A 15,949-nucleotide genomic window follows, 5' to 3' on the forward strand; every position below is an offset into this window, starting at 1 on the left:
GTGAGAGTGTCTGTGGAAAACAGAGAGGGAACTACAATGTGTGTGTGAAGGAGTACCTTCTGGAGACAACAAGCCACGGCTGGACGTAACTCTTTACGCAGTCTCTTACGTGGGGGTCTAACTCCCCCCTGTAAAGTGAAGAATAAGAATGAGGTCAATAAGAAAAAATGCAGACATTCACAGACAACTGAAAACCTTAAATACCTCTCCTATCTCTTAATTTGTACTTCATGGTCATATGTGTTACCTTGACCATGAATACGACCATGACTGTGCTTCCAAATTATCTTTTTTTATGTAGTGAATGAGTTTGCGTACACTGATCAGGCATAACATTATGACCACCCTCCTAATATTGTGTAGGTATCCGCCTCCAAAACAGTTGTAACTCATCAGAGAATGGACATGGGCCTTCTGAGGGCATCCTGTGGGATGTTGTTAGTGGGGGCTTTTGGGTCCTATGGATTGAAGGGAGGGACCACTGTGGATCAGGCTAGTTTTAGTTAATCCTAAACCCTGTTTTTTGAGTGTGTGCATGCGTCAGGCTGCATCCTGTTGGGGACGGCTGCTGCTATCAATGAGTGTCATTGTTATGGGGAGGGGGTGGCCGGTCTGGTCTAGGTGGGTGGTACATGTCTAAGTAACATCCACACCAATGCCCGGTCCCAAAGCTTCCCAGCAGAACATTATATTGTCACAGCATGGTCAATGTTATTCACTTCTCCTGTCAGTGGTTTTAATGTTATGGCTGATCGGTGTATATACTCACTAGTACACTAGCGATCAGCAATTAATTTCAAATCCTTCATTATGACTGTTCAGTTTATGTTGACATAAACAGAAACAGCACAGCAGAACAGAAACAGCATCATAAAAGTGGTAATTTAACTATATGATCATTTTGGAGGATGGAGTTTGTGGTGCAGTTGAACTGGACTGGACGAAACAGTAATGTTGTAATGTTGTTCAGGACACTTATACACAAATAGTAACATGTCCATACAGCACAATACAATTCAAGTACTATAGTTTTACAAATCACAGTCTCCAAAGCGGAACATTGAAACACTGTCAAAAATAGTCACTGTTTCAGTTATTTCAGATGCCGAATACCAAAATCATTATGAAGCTAAGATTCAGTGCGTATTAAAACACATTTATTTTCATGTGAGTAACTACTGCACTGGCAAGCAAGTCTATATCAGTGAGGTTGTTGTTCAGTCGTACTGTGTGCAGCAGCTCCTTCCTGTTAACAGCGTCACTGAAGAATATTAAGATAAAGAAATATTCCAAATAGCTCAGGCATTGCCAATACTGAAAAACACAATTCTCCCTGCACAGAACTGCAGAACAGATTCTCCTAATGGTTGTCTCTCTTGTAGGCCTGTTACCTACCCATCTTCCGGGACGGTGTGTCGAATAGTTCGACACTCCTTCTCCACCTGCTCCACCTTCAGATCATCATCAGGAAAGTCCCCAAGTTCCTGCATCAGGGCAGATTCTCCGCTTCTTAACTGTGACAACAGGAACTCCTCCAGGTCCAAGGGCTCCACCGCTTCATACGCCGGAGGCTGAAGAGTAAAGGAGCGATGGGGAAAACATATCCGATCACCAAATGTCATTAAACAGTGTTTTAAACAACGGATCAGCGGATATTCTCAGGGCTGCATTACAATTGTCTCATGAGAATTCGCATTAGGACGACACAAACAGAAAAAAGCTTCAGTTTTCTTTTCTTTTCTTTGACATTGTACAGTCAAATAAACACAGTGCAGAGAAGAACTTGAAAGAGAAGAAGAAACAGGAAGCATAGTAAGAGAGGTGGAACCAAACATGTTGAATCATGACTATTTTGCTAATACCTCATACCTGTCTAGAAACAAAAGATACAAACACGTACATAAATAGCAACGGGAACAAACTGGTCGGTATCAGACTGCCAGGCATTTGTCTTCTCTCAGTGAACCTATTTTTAAACGGAAACTCTATCATCCCACACTCTGCTAAAGGAGATCAAAAGCTGTAATCGTTTTAATGTAAAGCACAAATGGGTTGAAGTGTCCGTATGTCTTTGTATTGTTATGATCATAGACACATATGACATGAAATGTTGACTCAGGCTTAAAACAAGAGGAATACATGAGCTTTGCATCCTTAGAAAGTGTTCAGAAGGAAAAAAAAAAAAAAAAGAAAAGGGACAACTTATGAGATAACTTTGTGGTGCCTGACCGGCTCTAAAAGAGGAACCTGCGTGACATGCAGGTGTCTCTGTGAGAGGTGACCGCAAATTCTGCAGACCTCCCGCCCGGTTAGAGTCTGCAGGAAGACGCCGATGAGGCAACGTACAAAAGGAAGCCGTCCCGTTAATGCTCTTCTACGGTGTTAAGAGATGAAAATCTGCCTCAGCGCCAGAATGTTTAGATGCAAACGTTTAGATACTGAAGCTTTTAATTGCACACAGTGTGCCACACAAAAAAGAGGTAGTGTGTGAGTACAGGAGGCGGAGAAGAAGAGGCGATAACTGGAGCAACAACATGAGTCATGAGGCTATGTTCAACTTTTAAAGTGCAAATTCCATTTGCCTTCAGACATGTTTTTGCACATCAGTCCAACCTAAGGGGTATTTTTCCCCTGCTAAGCTCTCAAGAGCAAATAGTACCGCACGCTTTGCTATTAGTGGTTAGCATGCAACACAAGAGGAAAAGAACACACAGGTAGCCAGAAGGAACAGCTATATTATTATTATTATTATTTTAATAACAAGCCTAAAGTATATGACACTGTAGTCAGTAAAGTCTTCACACAACTCTGCGGATGCTCCCTGCCTCCGAGTCGAGACGACCACTGTAGAACAGCCTCTTTTTTCTTATTTATTATGGAGGCTAGCACAGACAAATGAATGCAAATCTATGCATGCCTCTGACCAGCGCCGGCTGCTATGTGGAGTCATCAGAGAAGCTCAAAAGAAAGTGACCCCCACCCCACCCACACACACACGCACACACACCCACCACCACCCTTGCCAAATCGAGAGCCAAACCTTTCATCACCCTACTCAGTGTTGATAACAAACATGATAACTTTGCAACTTTTATGACGGTGGAAACAGTTTATAAAAAAAAGCAAGTAACACGCCAGGAAATACAAATGTGACAGAGCCAAGTGCAATAAAAGCTACAAAACACTGCGAGTTACTACTGATCGCTCTTTTCAGTAAAACTGATCAATGCAAAAAAGTGTCTGCCAACATCCTTGTTCTCAAACACACACTGGCATAAGCAGGCCAGTGGAGAAAACAGACACGCAAAGGACTCAAGATACATCAAGTTCTTACAGAATAAACCCGCGTTTAAACCGACCTGCGGCTTTTGAGTACATTAATAATCTCGTTTTCATTCAATGACTTCTGAGCTCAAACAGATTGTAGACTTACCCTGCTGAAAACTGCAACATAAAAAGGAAGTGTACAAAATGGCGCACCCCGGATATGGGAAACTTATGTGTGCACCTACTGACGCTAGATGCTTGAAACTAAGCCACAGCGCGGAGCGCAGATCCTCTTTAAAATAATCTTCATATTCCTCGATGCTGAGAACCCCAGTGAGAGCTAAGAAGAACCAATCTGCATTACCAAAAGTGGAAGTTAATAGCCGGAGGGAATGTGTGTTTAAGTTGAGCCCGGCCGTTTTAACCCACAAACAGACGTTCTGACTGCAGTTTCAAGCCTTGCATCACAACAACCAGGCGTCCCACCATCAACTGGTGTTTCGACAGACAGGAACAGAAACTGTAGACGCGCACGCACGTGCGTGCCGCCCGTATGCACACACAGCGGCGCTGCACACATGCGCAAAAGTGCGCGCAGCTTTCCCTTTCAATGTAAAACGACACCGGACAGGCAACATTCGTGATTTCAGCAACTTATAATAGCGGCAGAGTCAGAGAGAGACGACAGCGACGTCAACATGGTGATCGGTGTCACAGCTGCAGCTACAAACATCGCTAACACCTCTGGAAAAAACATCCCTCCTTCATCCCTGTGATGAATAATAGGAAACTATCATCCCAGAGATTATGGCATTAAAACCCTTCTCCCGCATCCCAAATCCGGACATATTAAAGATTTGCTTGCATAAGCTGCAAGGTAAGCAGGCCCCCATCCAGCACATGTCAGTAGCCAAAGCAGTGACCCACTTCCCAAGCAGGTTAGAGATTAACCACGTTGCACGCCACAAACTGAGGTGGGGCGGCTGGTCCAAGTGCTTCTCCTCAAACCCCGTCAGCTGGCAGGCTCTAGGATCATCACCAGGGAAGTATCAAAGGGCGTCAGCTCAGTCACTCACACACATATGCTGCATGTCAAGAGATTTAGCACCTAAGAGCTTTGGAAAACTTTAAACGGCAGAAATGTAGGGCAGCAGAGAGAGAACAAATGTGAGGGAAAGACGGAAATAGAAAAAAAGCAGGAAGACTAAAAAGAGGAATCTATAAAGCTGAGAGGCAGAGACGGAAGTTCAGAGGGTACGAGAGACACTAAAAGTGTAGTGAGAACAAATCCACGCAAAGGATTACTGTCTGCATCTTTCTGTCTGGTCGCTTGAAAAACAGGAATCACTCAAAAAGTCTGCGACACTTTAGCTGAAGAGGCAAGACGACAACTGGCGCGATGACGTTCGGTTTTCTGCAGAAATCAAGGTTTTCTCAGCGCCGCTAAGTCGATGAGCAGTGTCAGGCTCATTTCTAACAAAGGCGCGCTAATCCTTGACTAGGTTCTAAGCTACTGTAAGGGGAACAAAGGTTCTTGAAAAAACAAAGCACCACAAAAAAATAAAACGCAGGCAGCTTTCTTTGTAAGAGCAGGAACCTTCGTCGCAGCAGAATCTTCAGGATTTAAAGTATAATCTCGGAGACTAGACACTGAGTCAGACATTCTCAGCGCTAATGACAGTAAAGGAACAGGGTGTGAAGATGACACGTTCATAAACCTTTGGAGGCACAAACACTAAAGAGAGAAAAGAGCCTTGCTGACCATTCTGTCAAGCTTTAGTCCCCCCAACTAGCATTACAACACTAATACTCATGATGTAATATTGTTGATGCACATATAAATTTTAGTTTAGATCTTGTTAATCAGAACAAGAATTGACTATTTGTGTATATTATGCATACACATTAAGAAAAAAAATGCTTATGAAGAAAAAACATCAAAATAAAACAGAAACACCCACAAAAAAATGGTGCTGTATAGTCTGTGCAGGAATGTGCAAGATATAAACGCACATATATGATGAATGAGAAAATGTACAAGGCTACTAGTCCAGAAAAATCATTAATGAGCATAATGTTGCTCACATTCCTTTCTGAAACTTGCTTGCAGCGATACTGACCCACATTACCTCAAAGGTAGCTGCAAATCCTTCAAAGGAGCAGATTTGGATAATGTGACAATTTCCTGCCACATAAAAATGGCGGACCTTCAAAAAGCTGGAAGCTATTTGCAGAAGGAAACTCACCACAATGAGGGACACTGTGGCCGAAGCATTGGAGTTGGTTCGGCTGTGGCTCGGAGTGCCATGACTCCCAATGAAGTGTCGTCTGATCTCCGCGGAAGAGTGCCTGAAAGGAAGCATCGGAAACCACAGATTCGTAAGGGTTCGGGAGGCAGAAAAAACAGTGTTGCCTTACGCCATTATATCATATGTGTTAGTATTTGCATAGACATAACATGAATTACGTACAATTCCATCAACGTGCTCGCGGCGCATTTAATGACAGATGCAACACCGATTCAGCCATTGTCCCTATACTCGCACTGGTTTGAATTGGTCAGCCATGGAGATTCTATTCAAGCTATTGTTCACGCCCTACAGAAGCACATCTCTGCTGGCTGTGTAAGGGCTTTGTCATGGCTGGCAACCATACAGGCAGTGGAATAAATACGGTGTCCTGATTTAAGGGTCAGACCAAGCAAGAAATCAACGCGACATCGGAATGGGGTTAGTATTCAAATATGTTGGGTAGATGGTGTTCGTGTGTGCATGCCTGTAGCCTGTAGCCTTCTCCTGAAAGAAGGGGAGAGCGGAGAATGACACAAACAGAGACAGCGCCCCAATTAGTTGCACACATTCCGTCCTCCACGCAAGCTAACGCTCTGTCTGTCTCTTTGTAATTAATCTACCATATCATTGGAGCCCTCCCAAACTCTACACAACAACTGCTTTATTTTCTTCAGCTCAGTTACAAAAGGCCGTCTTGGTTTCAATATTGTCTTAGTTTTGCATGTACTGTTTTACATTTGAGTGTCAAAGATGATTTATTGCAACTCTGCCGTACAGAGAATAGTTGGAGGGCAAAGACTGAGGCAAATGGGTCACATTCCCGACCGCTTCCCCCTATGGTCAGTCTCATGGGTTCATTAAGCCCCCTTGGACTTTGTTACGACTTTGCTCTCACTAATTATGACCGCAAGCCAATAAACTACAATTGCATTTGAGGGATATTACTGTCAAAACCACTGGAGCAGCAGAGTCATAAAACATGTAAAATCTGCAAGTACATGCAAACAAAAATCCACTAAGCCGACGTACGACTCCTCGGCCACCACCTACTACTCCCGTCATGCCGACTATAATGCTCTCTCCTCCCCCTGTCAATCCCATAACATGCTGAGTCAATAAAATGTGTGAAGGCATGGGTGGGAGAAGAGTATACAAATTTACACAACGAGCAAAGTCCAGCGGTGAAGCAGCAGCACTGTTCTAATGAAACACCGAGCTGCTACAAGCAAAGCGAAAGCACCGTGGAATAAACCGGGACAAATAGCCAGTAAAAGAATCTGATCGTATGGTATAGTAGAGAACTAGTCCGTGCCGATTTCCACACTGTGCCACAGATATGCCTGACCACATTATCAACTTCGAGCCTTATCACCAGCAACAACAATCTCGTTGCGTAATTCTCCCTCACGCATAATCTGCTCATTCCAACCCCTCCTGAACCAAAATGCAGCTACAGTCTGATAATGGCAACCGACAGAGGCGCTGCTGGTCGTTTGTCCGTGCACCTCCTACCTTGTACCTGAGCATCAACAAACTAAAAGCCTCTGCACACACCCACTTTTACATTAGAGGTGTCTTCTGAAGGGAATGTGCCGAGTTACTCCTCTAATAACGCAATGAGTCAAATCCAATAAGCCAGTGATGCTTAAAGGGGTTTAAATAAGACACCAGAGCTCCAGAAAGTCAACACAAGACATGATGCTCCTCACAACTCCTCCACTCATCTATCTGGAGAGGATTGACTGTGAATCCTGGCTCTGGCGAGAGATTTAACGACAACATTTAAAAGATGTTAGGAATTGTTGCTTTAAGTGGCCTAAGGTAGCGTCTAAAGAAATAAAGCACCCTAGCAAACACAAATGCTAATTTATTTTTTCTGTATTATTCGTACCAAGGGAATATTGTCTGGCGTACTCAGTTCGTACCCCAGACAATTTAAACCCTGTAAAACCTTCTCATGCCCTGCCCTGTGTACAGACCAAGCCCTTAACCACTCTGTCACTTACATGTTCCCTTTTATCCTCTATTACCGCTGGAGCGAGAAAACAACCCCACAATATCACAGAACACACATTCTCACACACACATGCACACGTGGGGATTGCTAACTTGCAAACAGTGACGCACCATACGGGACCTTCTATAAAAAGGCCGTGCAAGTAAAACAGTAATCAGCTCTTGCCAGCAGAGCCAAGCAGGCATTATTTTACCGCTAGTAGACAAACAGCTTGTCACAGCAGAAAGCATCTGTCTCTCTCTTCAACGGGCTTGTGTCTTGGCATCTTTTGTTACATAAAACCACAGCAGCTCTTGTCAGGAACACAAAAACAGACCTTTTGGATTTTTTTGGTAATTTCAGGAAAAATAATACCGAACGCAGCTTGTGTCATAAGCCTGGCAGGAGCTGGTGTCTTTATTACTACGTTTTACTGAAACCACAAAGACTGGAAAAGTGAAGAATGCTTATAATGGATCAAGAGACGACACTACAAAGGGACAAATATTTGACCAGCAACAATACTTCAGCCGACAGGACACAACGTTTATGAGCAGCGGTTACTGAAAGTCAAGAATGTTTTCTATAGAGTCCAGGACGCCGTCTTTCTTTAACTAGACCTATGTTTGTCCTCTCGAGCGGTTATTGGCGTTGACCAGTTTGGTCTTAAAATCTGCTTCTGAGGTTTTTCAGCCTCATCAGGACACAAAATCCCAGGACTGAGAGTTCAACCACAGTCGGCTTTCGAAAAAGAAAATGAAAAATGAGCACATGCCTGCACATAGGAAAACCAGTTGATGCTACAACTTAACTGAGCATAAATTTGTTGATGCATAAATCACACACAGAGATATTAAACATTTAGGTTCAAAAGTCTTTCCTTATCCAGTCCTTCAACATTTCCCTTTCAATGGTCAACTCAACAGAGGGCGGTGAAATGGGACTTCACTTACTGTTTATCATAATTTTGCATCATGGCCGACAGCTGTCGAGACGCAGACCTGTAATTTTCACATTTGTAAAATGGGACGCACTGCATCATTGGAATGCAAGTAGAAGGTATTATAGCTGGTTGAGAGGCTGCCAAGCCTCTGGGACTGGCCACTGGGAAGAATGTAACATTTTAAAATCACAATCAATGTCTTCTCAATACGCGCGGACGAGTGGTGGTACATGCTGCATATGTTGTGTATGCAGTTTTACAGTATTCAAGTTACCACCCCGTGCATGGGAAAATGGATTTCCTATGTAACCTAACCGTTTTGGTGTACATGGATGCCTGCCTATTGTCAATATACAACATGCTGCAAGGCATTGAACACACCATGTTGAAAAGTGGTTCTTATTTGGCATAAAGAAAGCATTGTCCTACATACAAAGCCTGATGACAACAATTAGCAGTTTTTTTTCCCTCCCCACTATATAATTAGAATAGGTAATCAACACTGATGGGGAAGGCACTATTAAAACAGCTGCTCCCTGGAAGCTGACATCAAGCCAGCATTACAAGCCATTGGCAGCTATTAATCAGAGCTGGAGACAGATTAGGCCACGCTGTTACTACACACCAAGACTCAGCACAATTGTCATTGTTTGTTACTGAATGAGCTGTAAATATCATGAATCATATCACGCACATCAAATATTACGGTTACAGCAAATGCCATGTCGAAGGACTCATTAGAGGAGTGATTAGCCATTAATCAACTTAGTCGATGAACTTAACACATTTTAGGATTATTACTTTTCTGAGACAACTACCTGGTAAATTATAACATGCTTTATATATTAATGTTTCTCTCCACAGATTATCATCGTTTATGGTGTTGTCATTGTCGCTGATCTCACGTTCACTGTGGTAATGAAGTCATCCTTTGTGAAGGAACGTAAAAGAAAAACTCTCACTCAATGACCGTGTGAATGGGGGAAACGAAATTTGAGATTAAAGTATTTATAAGCCGTCACATACGCGCCATGTCTGCCAGTAATGCTGACAGACTTCAAGCCACAGCAGGCCATGTAATTCGAATACTGGATGATACTTTCATCTGTTTTATGAGGGAATGTGGGAATATAACTGCATTGCATCACGCCAGGGGAGTGTTTCCTCAACAGTCTCTACCAATTGAAGAAATCTCCGAGTGTGGGTCCTGGGCTTAAAAGCACCATTCATCATCCCCTTCTTATAGACAGAGGCTGACCTCTTTTTGTTATGTCATACATGGCAGGCCGGCGCTTGCTTTATGTACATATGGTGCGTTCCTGTAAGCGTTTCTGGAATCGATGGCCAAGCTTCGCTCAAAGCTGCAATGTCCCTGCTACATTTCTGATTAATAGGCTACCCAGATAGCCGCATAGCTTGACTAACAATTTTCTCTATGTTGTCTTCATGACGTGACACCCAACAGGCATCCTGTTCAGCCAGTCTACAATTATCTCTATTTTAAAGTCAGTGCAATAGGTGTGGGTGTTTCTTTTGACCTAAAAGGCCCCGTCCCTCATGTGATAAGTGCTTTCTGCTTGGTCTGGGACGAGCAGGAAACACAGGAAAACAGAAAGAATGGTGGTATACATGACAAGAGAAGGAAAGCACACCAATGGGATGCCCCCACTCATACTATCATATGTCTCCAGAGTTAATGGGTTTCACTCCTATCAGCACCATCACGACTCAGCTTCCTGTCAAAGGGAGGCATGCACAAACACAGCAGTCATTTGGCAGGACTCGGGTCATCGGCGGCTCCGAGCAAGAAAATGTGACTTTGAGCTGAGTATGAGTGCTTTGACCACAGGGTGATTTTTTTTTTTAGTTTTGTTTTCATCCACCTCATACCCCAACGGCCCACCAACAGACATGAGAAATTAACAGATGTCCTTTTCTAAAGCCCAGAGGAAATCAGATGAAACCCAATCCGGATTCCCCTCGCCACTTAAGAGCGCTGAACAACAGAGGCCCCACGTCCACAGCTGTCCTCACACCTGCCACCATATGCTCTTAATTCACCTCGGGTCCGGCCCTAGTATATTAAGTGTCCATCGGCCCTCAGAAAAATGAAAAGGCAACACTATGCTATGTTGGGAGTTGGCTTTTTAGACTGATGTAATTTTTCATTCCCCTTATTATTTTGCCTATGAAGAAATGTCAGTTTCCTGATTTGAAACTGCCATGAGCAAAAAAGCGAAGTGAAACCAGCGTGACATAGTGTCCTAAGTTAACAGGATTTCCTTCCGACCCTCCTGACCGAGATATCGAGTCAGGGCGTGACACTAAGAACATGATGTATAGGATAAATATACAGAGTACAACACAGCGCAAACAACTCTGGATTGGAATGATTTGGGTGCCAACTAACAGTTCCTTTCAGCTCATTATGCACCGCAGATTTGAGTTACAACTTGTGACCATTGTTCCTCTTTGTCCATACCATGTGTTTGTGGCTGGCTTTTGTTGCCATGATAAAAACACTTACGTTTAAGTCAGGTCATCCAACATAATGGTTATGAAATAACCTCCACACACTCACAGCACATGACTATCAGAATTATTACGCATTCTTTGTTCTGTAAAAATCATAAAGATGCCACTACAGAAACATGAAAGTGTCCGCTTTCATTTAAGTACATTCCCTGCTGATGATCTCTCTGCGTTTATTCTCATCTTCAACAAGTGTCTTCAAAAGCTCTTTCAAGGGTCGCTTTCAGCTCAAATTTAGGATCGTTCATTCAGTGAGTTTTGAGGTTTATCTGATATTCCATCCGTGAAATAATAAATAAATGCCAGCGCGCCGGTTCCAAAGGCAGCTACACATGTCCAAATCAAAACAAAAGCACCGCCATGTTTGACAGAGAACGGTGGAGTGCTTTCGCTCACGAGATGTTCTTTTTTTTTTCCTTCCACACTTATTTCCATTATTGTAAATAATGTGGTTCATTTGTTAAGCAGTTCAGAAAAATTTGTCCAAGGGCTACAAGTTCATTGTAGTACTTTTTGAGGACAGCCATCTGGCTTTTCTGTTCACATCTTGTGTTGAATCCTCAGAGCTCGTTCTCATAATGTCTTCACCGAGGAAATATGTATGGAGAGACCACTCTTGACTAGATGTGCAGTCTTTCTTCACTGAAATTGTCCAGTTATCAAAAAACTGTGAGTTTTCCCCTGCCTTTTTTATGTAGCCAGCAGTTGATTTGTGTCAAACTAACTGTACCACTAATATCCCTCTGATAAATTTTAGTTTTCTGAGTCCCACTATTATCTTCTTCACTTTATCTTTACCAACAAATACCTCCGTCTCAATCTAAACGGCAACTCTTAATCAAATTTGAGCCATTATAAAGCCTTCCCTGAAAGCTTTTTTCTTTGTTGCCTTAATGTTGTAGTGTTCTCTCACTAAAAGCTGTATAACACTGTGAAACTGCACAACAGTACAGCATATTCCAGCCAACTATACTCTGCTGGCTCATCACTGGATTCAGGCTCTGACCCAAGATCCTTCACATCCCTCAGCAGCTGAGCTCAGCTCTGCACAGCACAGAACAGCAAAGTAGTCATGATTGCTCCTGGCTATTAAAAACAAGAGTTTGACACATGTCCTGCGGCGTACAGAGGAGTGGAGAACACATGAAAAACATTATTTTTCTCTGGAATAATGTAAAATAAAATATAAGGGTCTCCTCATCATCCAATACCGCTCTGACCTTATGTGCTCGCACAATGTGAATGAACCTCAGTTCACTGATGAAACATAATCACAACAAACTGTATCAGAAGCAGTGCTGTTGGAGTTTAACACGCCTGAGATGCTAAACACAGTCAACTGTGTGTGTGTGTATTTTAGTTGCATGACTCCTTCACAGGAGGCATGGTACACAATAGACTTCCATGTACACAGCTACTTCCTCCACACCTGTGGCCAGTGGCACAGCAGGAACTCTGACCGCATGCCTCCTCCTCATTTAACGGCAGAGCTATGGTCTACTCAGACCTTACGCACACTGCAGGAAATGATCATATTAGAAACTCCAGACATAGATTTGGCATTCTCATGAGGAGGAAATGAGACTGATATTGCACGGTTTTGTCCGCCTAGTTTTCAAAGTTCAGTATTGTTTTTCATTTCAATAATAAGCAAGAAAATAGGTATTCACGGTTGATCACAAGGCTGTCACAATTAGTCTTAAACAAGTCCTGTAATAAAGTACTTAGTAGTTAAATAAAAGTTATTATGCTCCCGGCTGACCTTTTTTCACTGACTGAATCAACCTGCAACATTGACATTCAACACATGCCTGCTTTACAGTGGAATCCCTCCAACTCACAGGGATCCCTCAGTCACTGTGCTACTTCTGAGTCCAACAGTGTCACACTGGCCCCTAAATAAACTCTAGAATGAAAAAACACGCAAAGACATGGACGTTGTTACCTGTTGATTTTCAGAGCGAAAGCCCGTCGATCTGCGCTGCTCAATGAGGAAGCCATGAGCGGGTCTGAAGTCCAGCTCAGCGGCGGTGGCCGTGGGGGTTTTCTCGCGGTCTCGCCGCCTCGCTGTCACCGACGCGCCGCTTCGTGCGTCGTCGCTACAGCTCGACTGTCATGCCAACACGCATCTTCGTTTTAGCGACGGCAGCTCCACTCCGCAATGGGTGTAAACTTCCGCATCTGATTTCAGACAGAGAGAGAGAGAGAGAGAGAAAGAGAGAGAGAGAAAGAGACCGGAGGGCACGAGGGATGGGACAAGACGAGACACGCGCGCTCCCTCGCTGCTGAGATGAGCGTTAACAATCAGTTTTTTGTGTGAGTCTGTGTTAAAACGTGTTTGGGGACCCCTAAAAGTGAGAGTCACTTACATCCTACTGAGCGAAAATGAAGTCATATAATTAAGCAGCGATGTTGGCAGCACGTAATTACTTTTCAAAAGAAGCCCGCGATGTGAGCCAGAGATGTGACGTTCATGAACGAATTGAATCTATTGACCCAGCTCTTTAAAACACTACCAGGAGACTCGAGTTGCCAGCTGTTAACCTTTTTGCGTGTTTTGCACAGATTCACAGAAGCCCCTCATTTGCTACTCCCCTCAGTGAGACTGAGACATGCTATACTTATTTGATATCTTAGATGTCCACACTGCCTTCATGCCCCAGTAGCAGTGGTCTCAAGAAGGGGAGGACACTTAAAGTGTAGCTGCTAGCTGGTGACTTAAAAAGTTAAAATGAGCCAAAGAATATGCAGGACTCTCAAGTTTTGAATTTAGCTTGGAGTGAGATTTTTTCACTTTCACTTTTTTTTGAGGAGTGGACATTTTCATGCATTTGTGGAAGGTATGGTTAGGGCACTCCTGTTACACCTGGCAACGACTTTCTGATTGACTGATTGACTGCTGATATTTTCTGATTGGCTGAATGGTCGCTTATATTTTCTGATTGGTCACTGATTGAGGCAGAGTAGCCTACCTTCACCTCATCTATTCATACATTACTAATAATGTGCTGCGAGTTCTTATCATTTTTTGGTCATGTGTGACATGAGAGCATGTGAACTTATTGAAATGCATGTGTCTCACACATCGAGCATGAGAGGCCTATGGATGTACATTTGTGATGACAAAAATTGTAAAGGAAAGTAACATTTGTCAGAATCAATATTTCATAATAATTCAAACTAACCCACCAACACAGTGTTTAATTTCCATATCAAGTTAGTTACCCCCACAACTGGCATCTAAATAAATTAATAAATACAAATATCAGTCAGTCATTTGAACACCTCTTTTAAAGGAATGGATCCACAAGACCCGGCTCCCTTCAAAGAGCTGAAAATCCCATCTCTAACCTCAACTTAGTCGTTGCCCAGGGGCGTGGCCCATGTTGCCAGACACAGCTAATTGGTTTTCTGCCCAAGAGCTGTTTAAAAAAAAAAGTCAAACCATAGAAATCAGCAAAAAATGCACCAAACAGCCACCACAACTACTCACATCTGGCTATTTTGACGTAATGTGATGCAATTTGATGACAAATTATCGACCACTGATGAACAGATGGAGATTTTCTATTCTTTGGAAAGAGGCACAAGCAACACACATTTATTTATGCACGCACATATACACACATTTGCAGAGTTAATTCAGTTTGGTTTAATATATAATCAGCATTAAAATGTAATTTGAAATTGGGTTTGAAACCACCCCATGGCCCAGGCAACACACGATACACAACGAAGTTGTGTTGGCCTCAATTTTTCAATCAATCACCAGTTAAATTGACGCTTAACTTAAACAACAACATCATCATGAGCAACACTTCAATTTTATCTATCTAATGATGTAGCTGGTTACCCTTTTTTAGCCATTTTACAGTTGGTGTTGACCAAAAAACCTGATGAAATAGTTATGGAAGCACACACAATAAGTCTACAATAAACTTCGCTATTAACCACGAACACTCTATGAGGTCTATGAGGTTAATCTTTACTTGAACCTAACCAAGTTACTTTTCTGCCTATATCATGGGCTGGCCATCGCCATCCAGAAGTGACAATAAGTCAGGTTTCCTGTCACTTGTAGGGACATTAATTTGGCAGATGCTCAGTGGGTCTTGGTATATACTGAAACACACTATGGGGTTATTAAGTTGGAGAACCTGTTGTGTTATTTACCATAAACGCGTTATCAGTGATCTAACTTACATCAAGAAAGTCATTAGGCCTGGGTGTGCCCAATTACATGCCTCCAACTGTGTATAAAATCCAGCATTAAGAGGCAAGTATTATTAGTAAACTCCTCAGCTTGCAGAAAAAGGTTGTGTAACATCCTCCGTCTCTTTGGAGGAAGCTTTCTGCAGTGTGGCTAAATCACCTTTGTGGTGTTATTGGGGTTATCTTTTTGGGTTACATCCTGACTTTTCAATAGTGAGAGCAGTTCTTCTGACATTTACTCTGTGCAGTTAAGGCTGGTGGACAGGAAACAGTCATGTTTGAGAACAATATGTTATTGTGCCTGATATATGTTACAAGATCTCCAACTTTATGATGCATAATAGTCCAACCCTTTTAAATGAGATGCAGTTTAATTTGGAATCCTCTTTTATTATTGTATAGCTAATAGATTAGATTTTTTTTTTTTTTTTACATAGATGAGTTTTGAGAAATACCAGTTGTTACACTAAACAGTTGTTAAATCCATTCATTCTTCCATTTTCACTGTTTGTCTGGGCAGTCAGTTAAAGGACTCTCTTTTCTCGCTGCCTATCCAAGGGGATCCAAAGGTACTGTTGGATTTGACAAGTTTTACAAAATCATATTTGTTTGAATTTTGTGTATATCATTTATCTTAAGGACTTGAATGCCTAAGTAGACACATTACTGTACACTTTACAGTCAAATTGTATTATTCTTGTTATTGTT

The 15,949-nt window shown here is 42.5% G+C and overlaps 1 protein-coding gene across 3 annotated transcripts in view; it reads right to left on the bottom strand.

The window, feature by feature from the left end:
• dock8 (dedicator of cytokinesis 8) overlaps nt 1-13,261 on the bottom strand; it is a 50,984-nt gene extending 37,723 nt beyond the window's left edge. Inside the window, exons 1-4 of one of the 3 annotated variants that reach the window (XM_047591583.1) lie at nt 12,975-13,261; nt 5,514-5,616; nt 1,396-1,571; nt 57-128 (exon numbers count right to left, since the gene is read on the bottom strand). In XM_047591583.1, coding sequence (XP_047447539.1) covers nt 57-128; nt 1,396-1,571; nt 5,514-5,616; nt 12,975-13,030 — 407 coding nt within the window. In that variant the 5' untranslated portion in view covers nt 13,031-13,261. Of the gene's footprint in view, nt 1-56; nt 129-1,395; nt 1,572-3,433; nt 3,750-5,513; nt 5,617-12,974 lie in introns of those variants that run through there. The other 2 variants (XM_047591582.1, XM_047591584.1) reach the window with 2 other exon arrangements.
• Between the last annotated feature and the right edge of the window lie 2,688 nt (nt 13,262-15,949).

The sequence above is a fragment of the Mugil cephalus genome, chromosome 8, assembly GCF_022458985.1.
Source record: "Mugil cephalus isolate CIBA_MC_2020 chromosome 8, CIBA_Mcephalus_1.1, whole genome shotgun sequence".
In the NCBI taxonomy this organism is placed as follows: domain Eukaryota; kingdom Metazoa; phylum Chordata; class Actinopteri; order Mugiliformes; family Mugilidae; genus Mugil; species Mugil cephalus.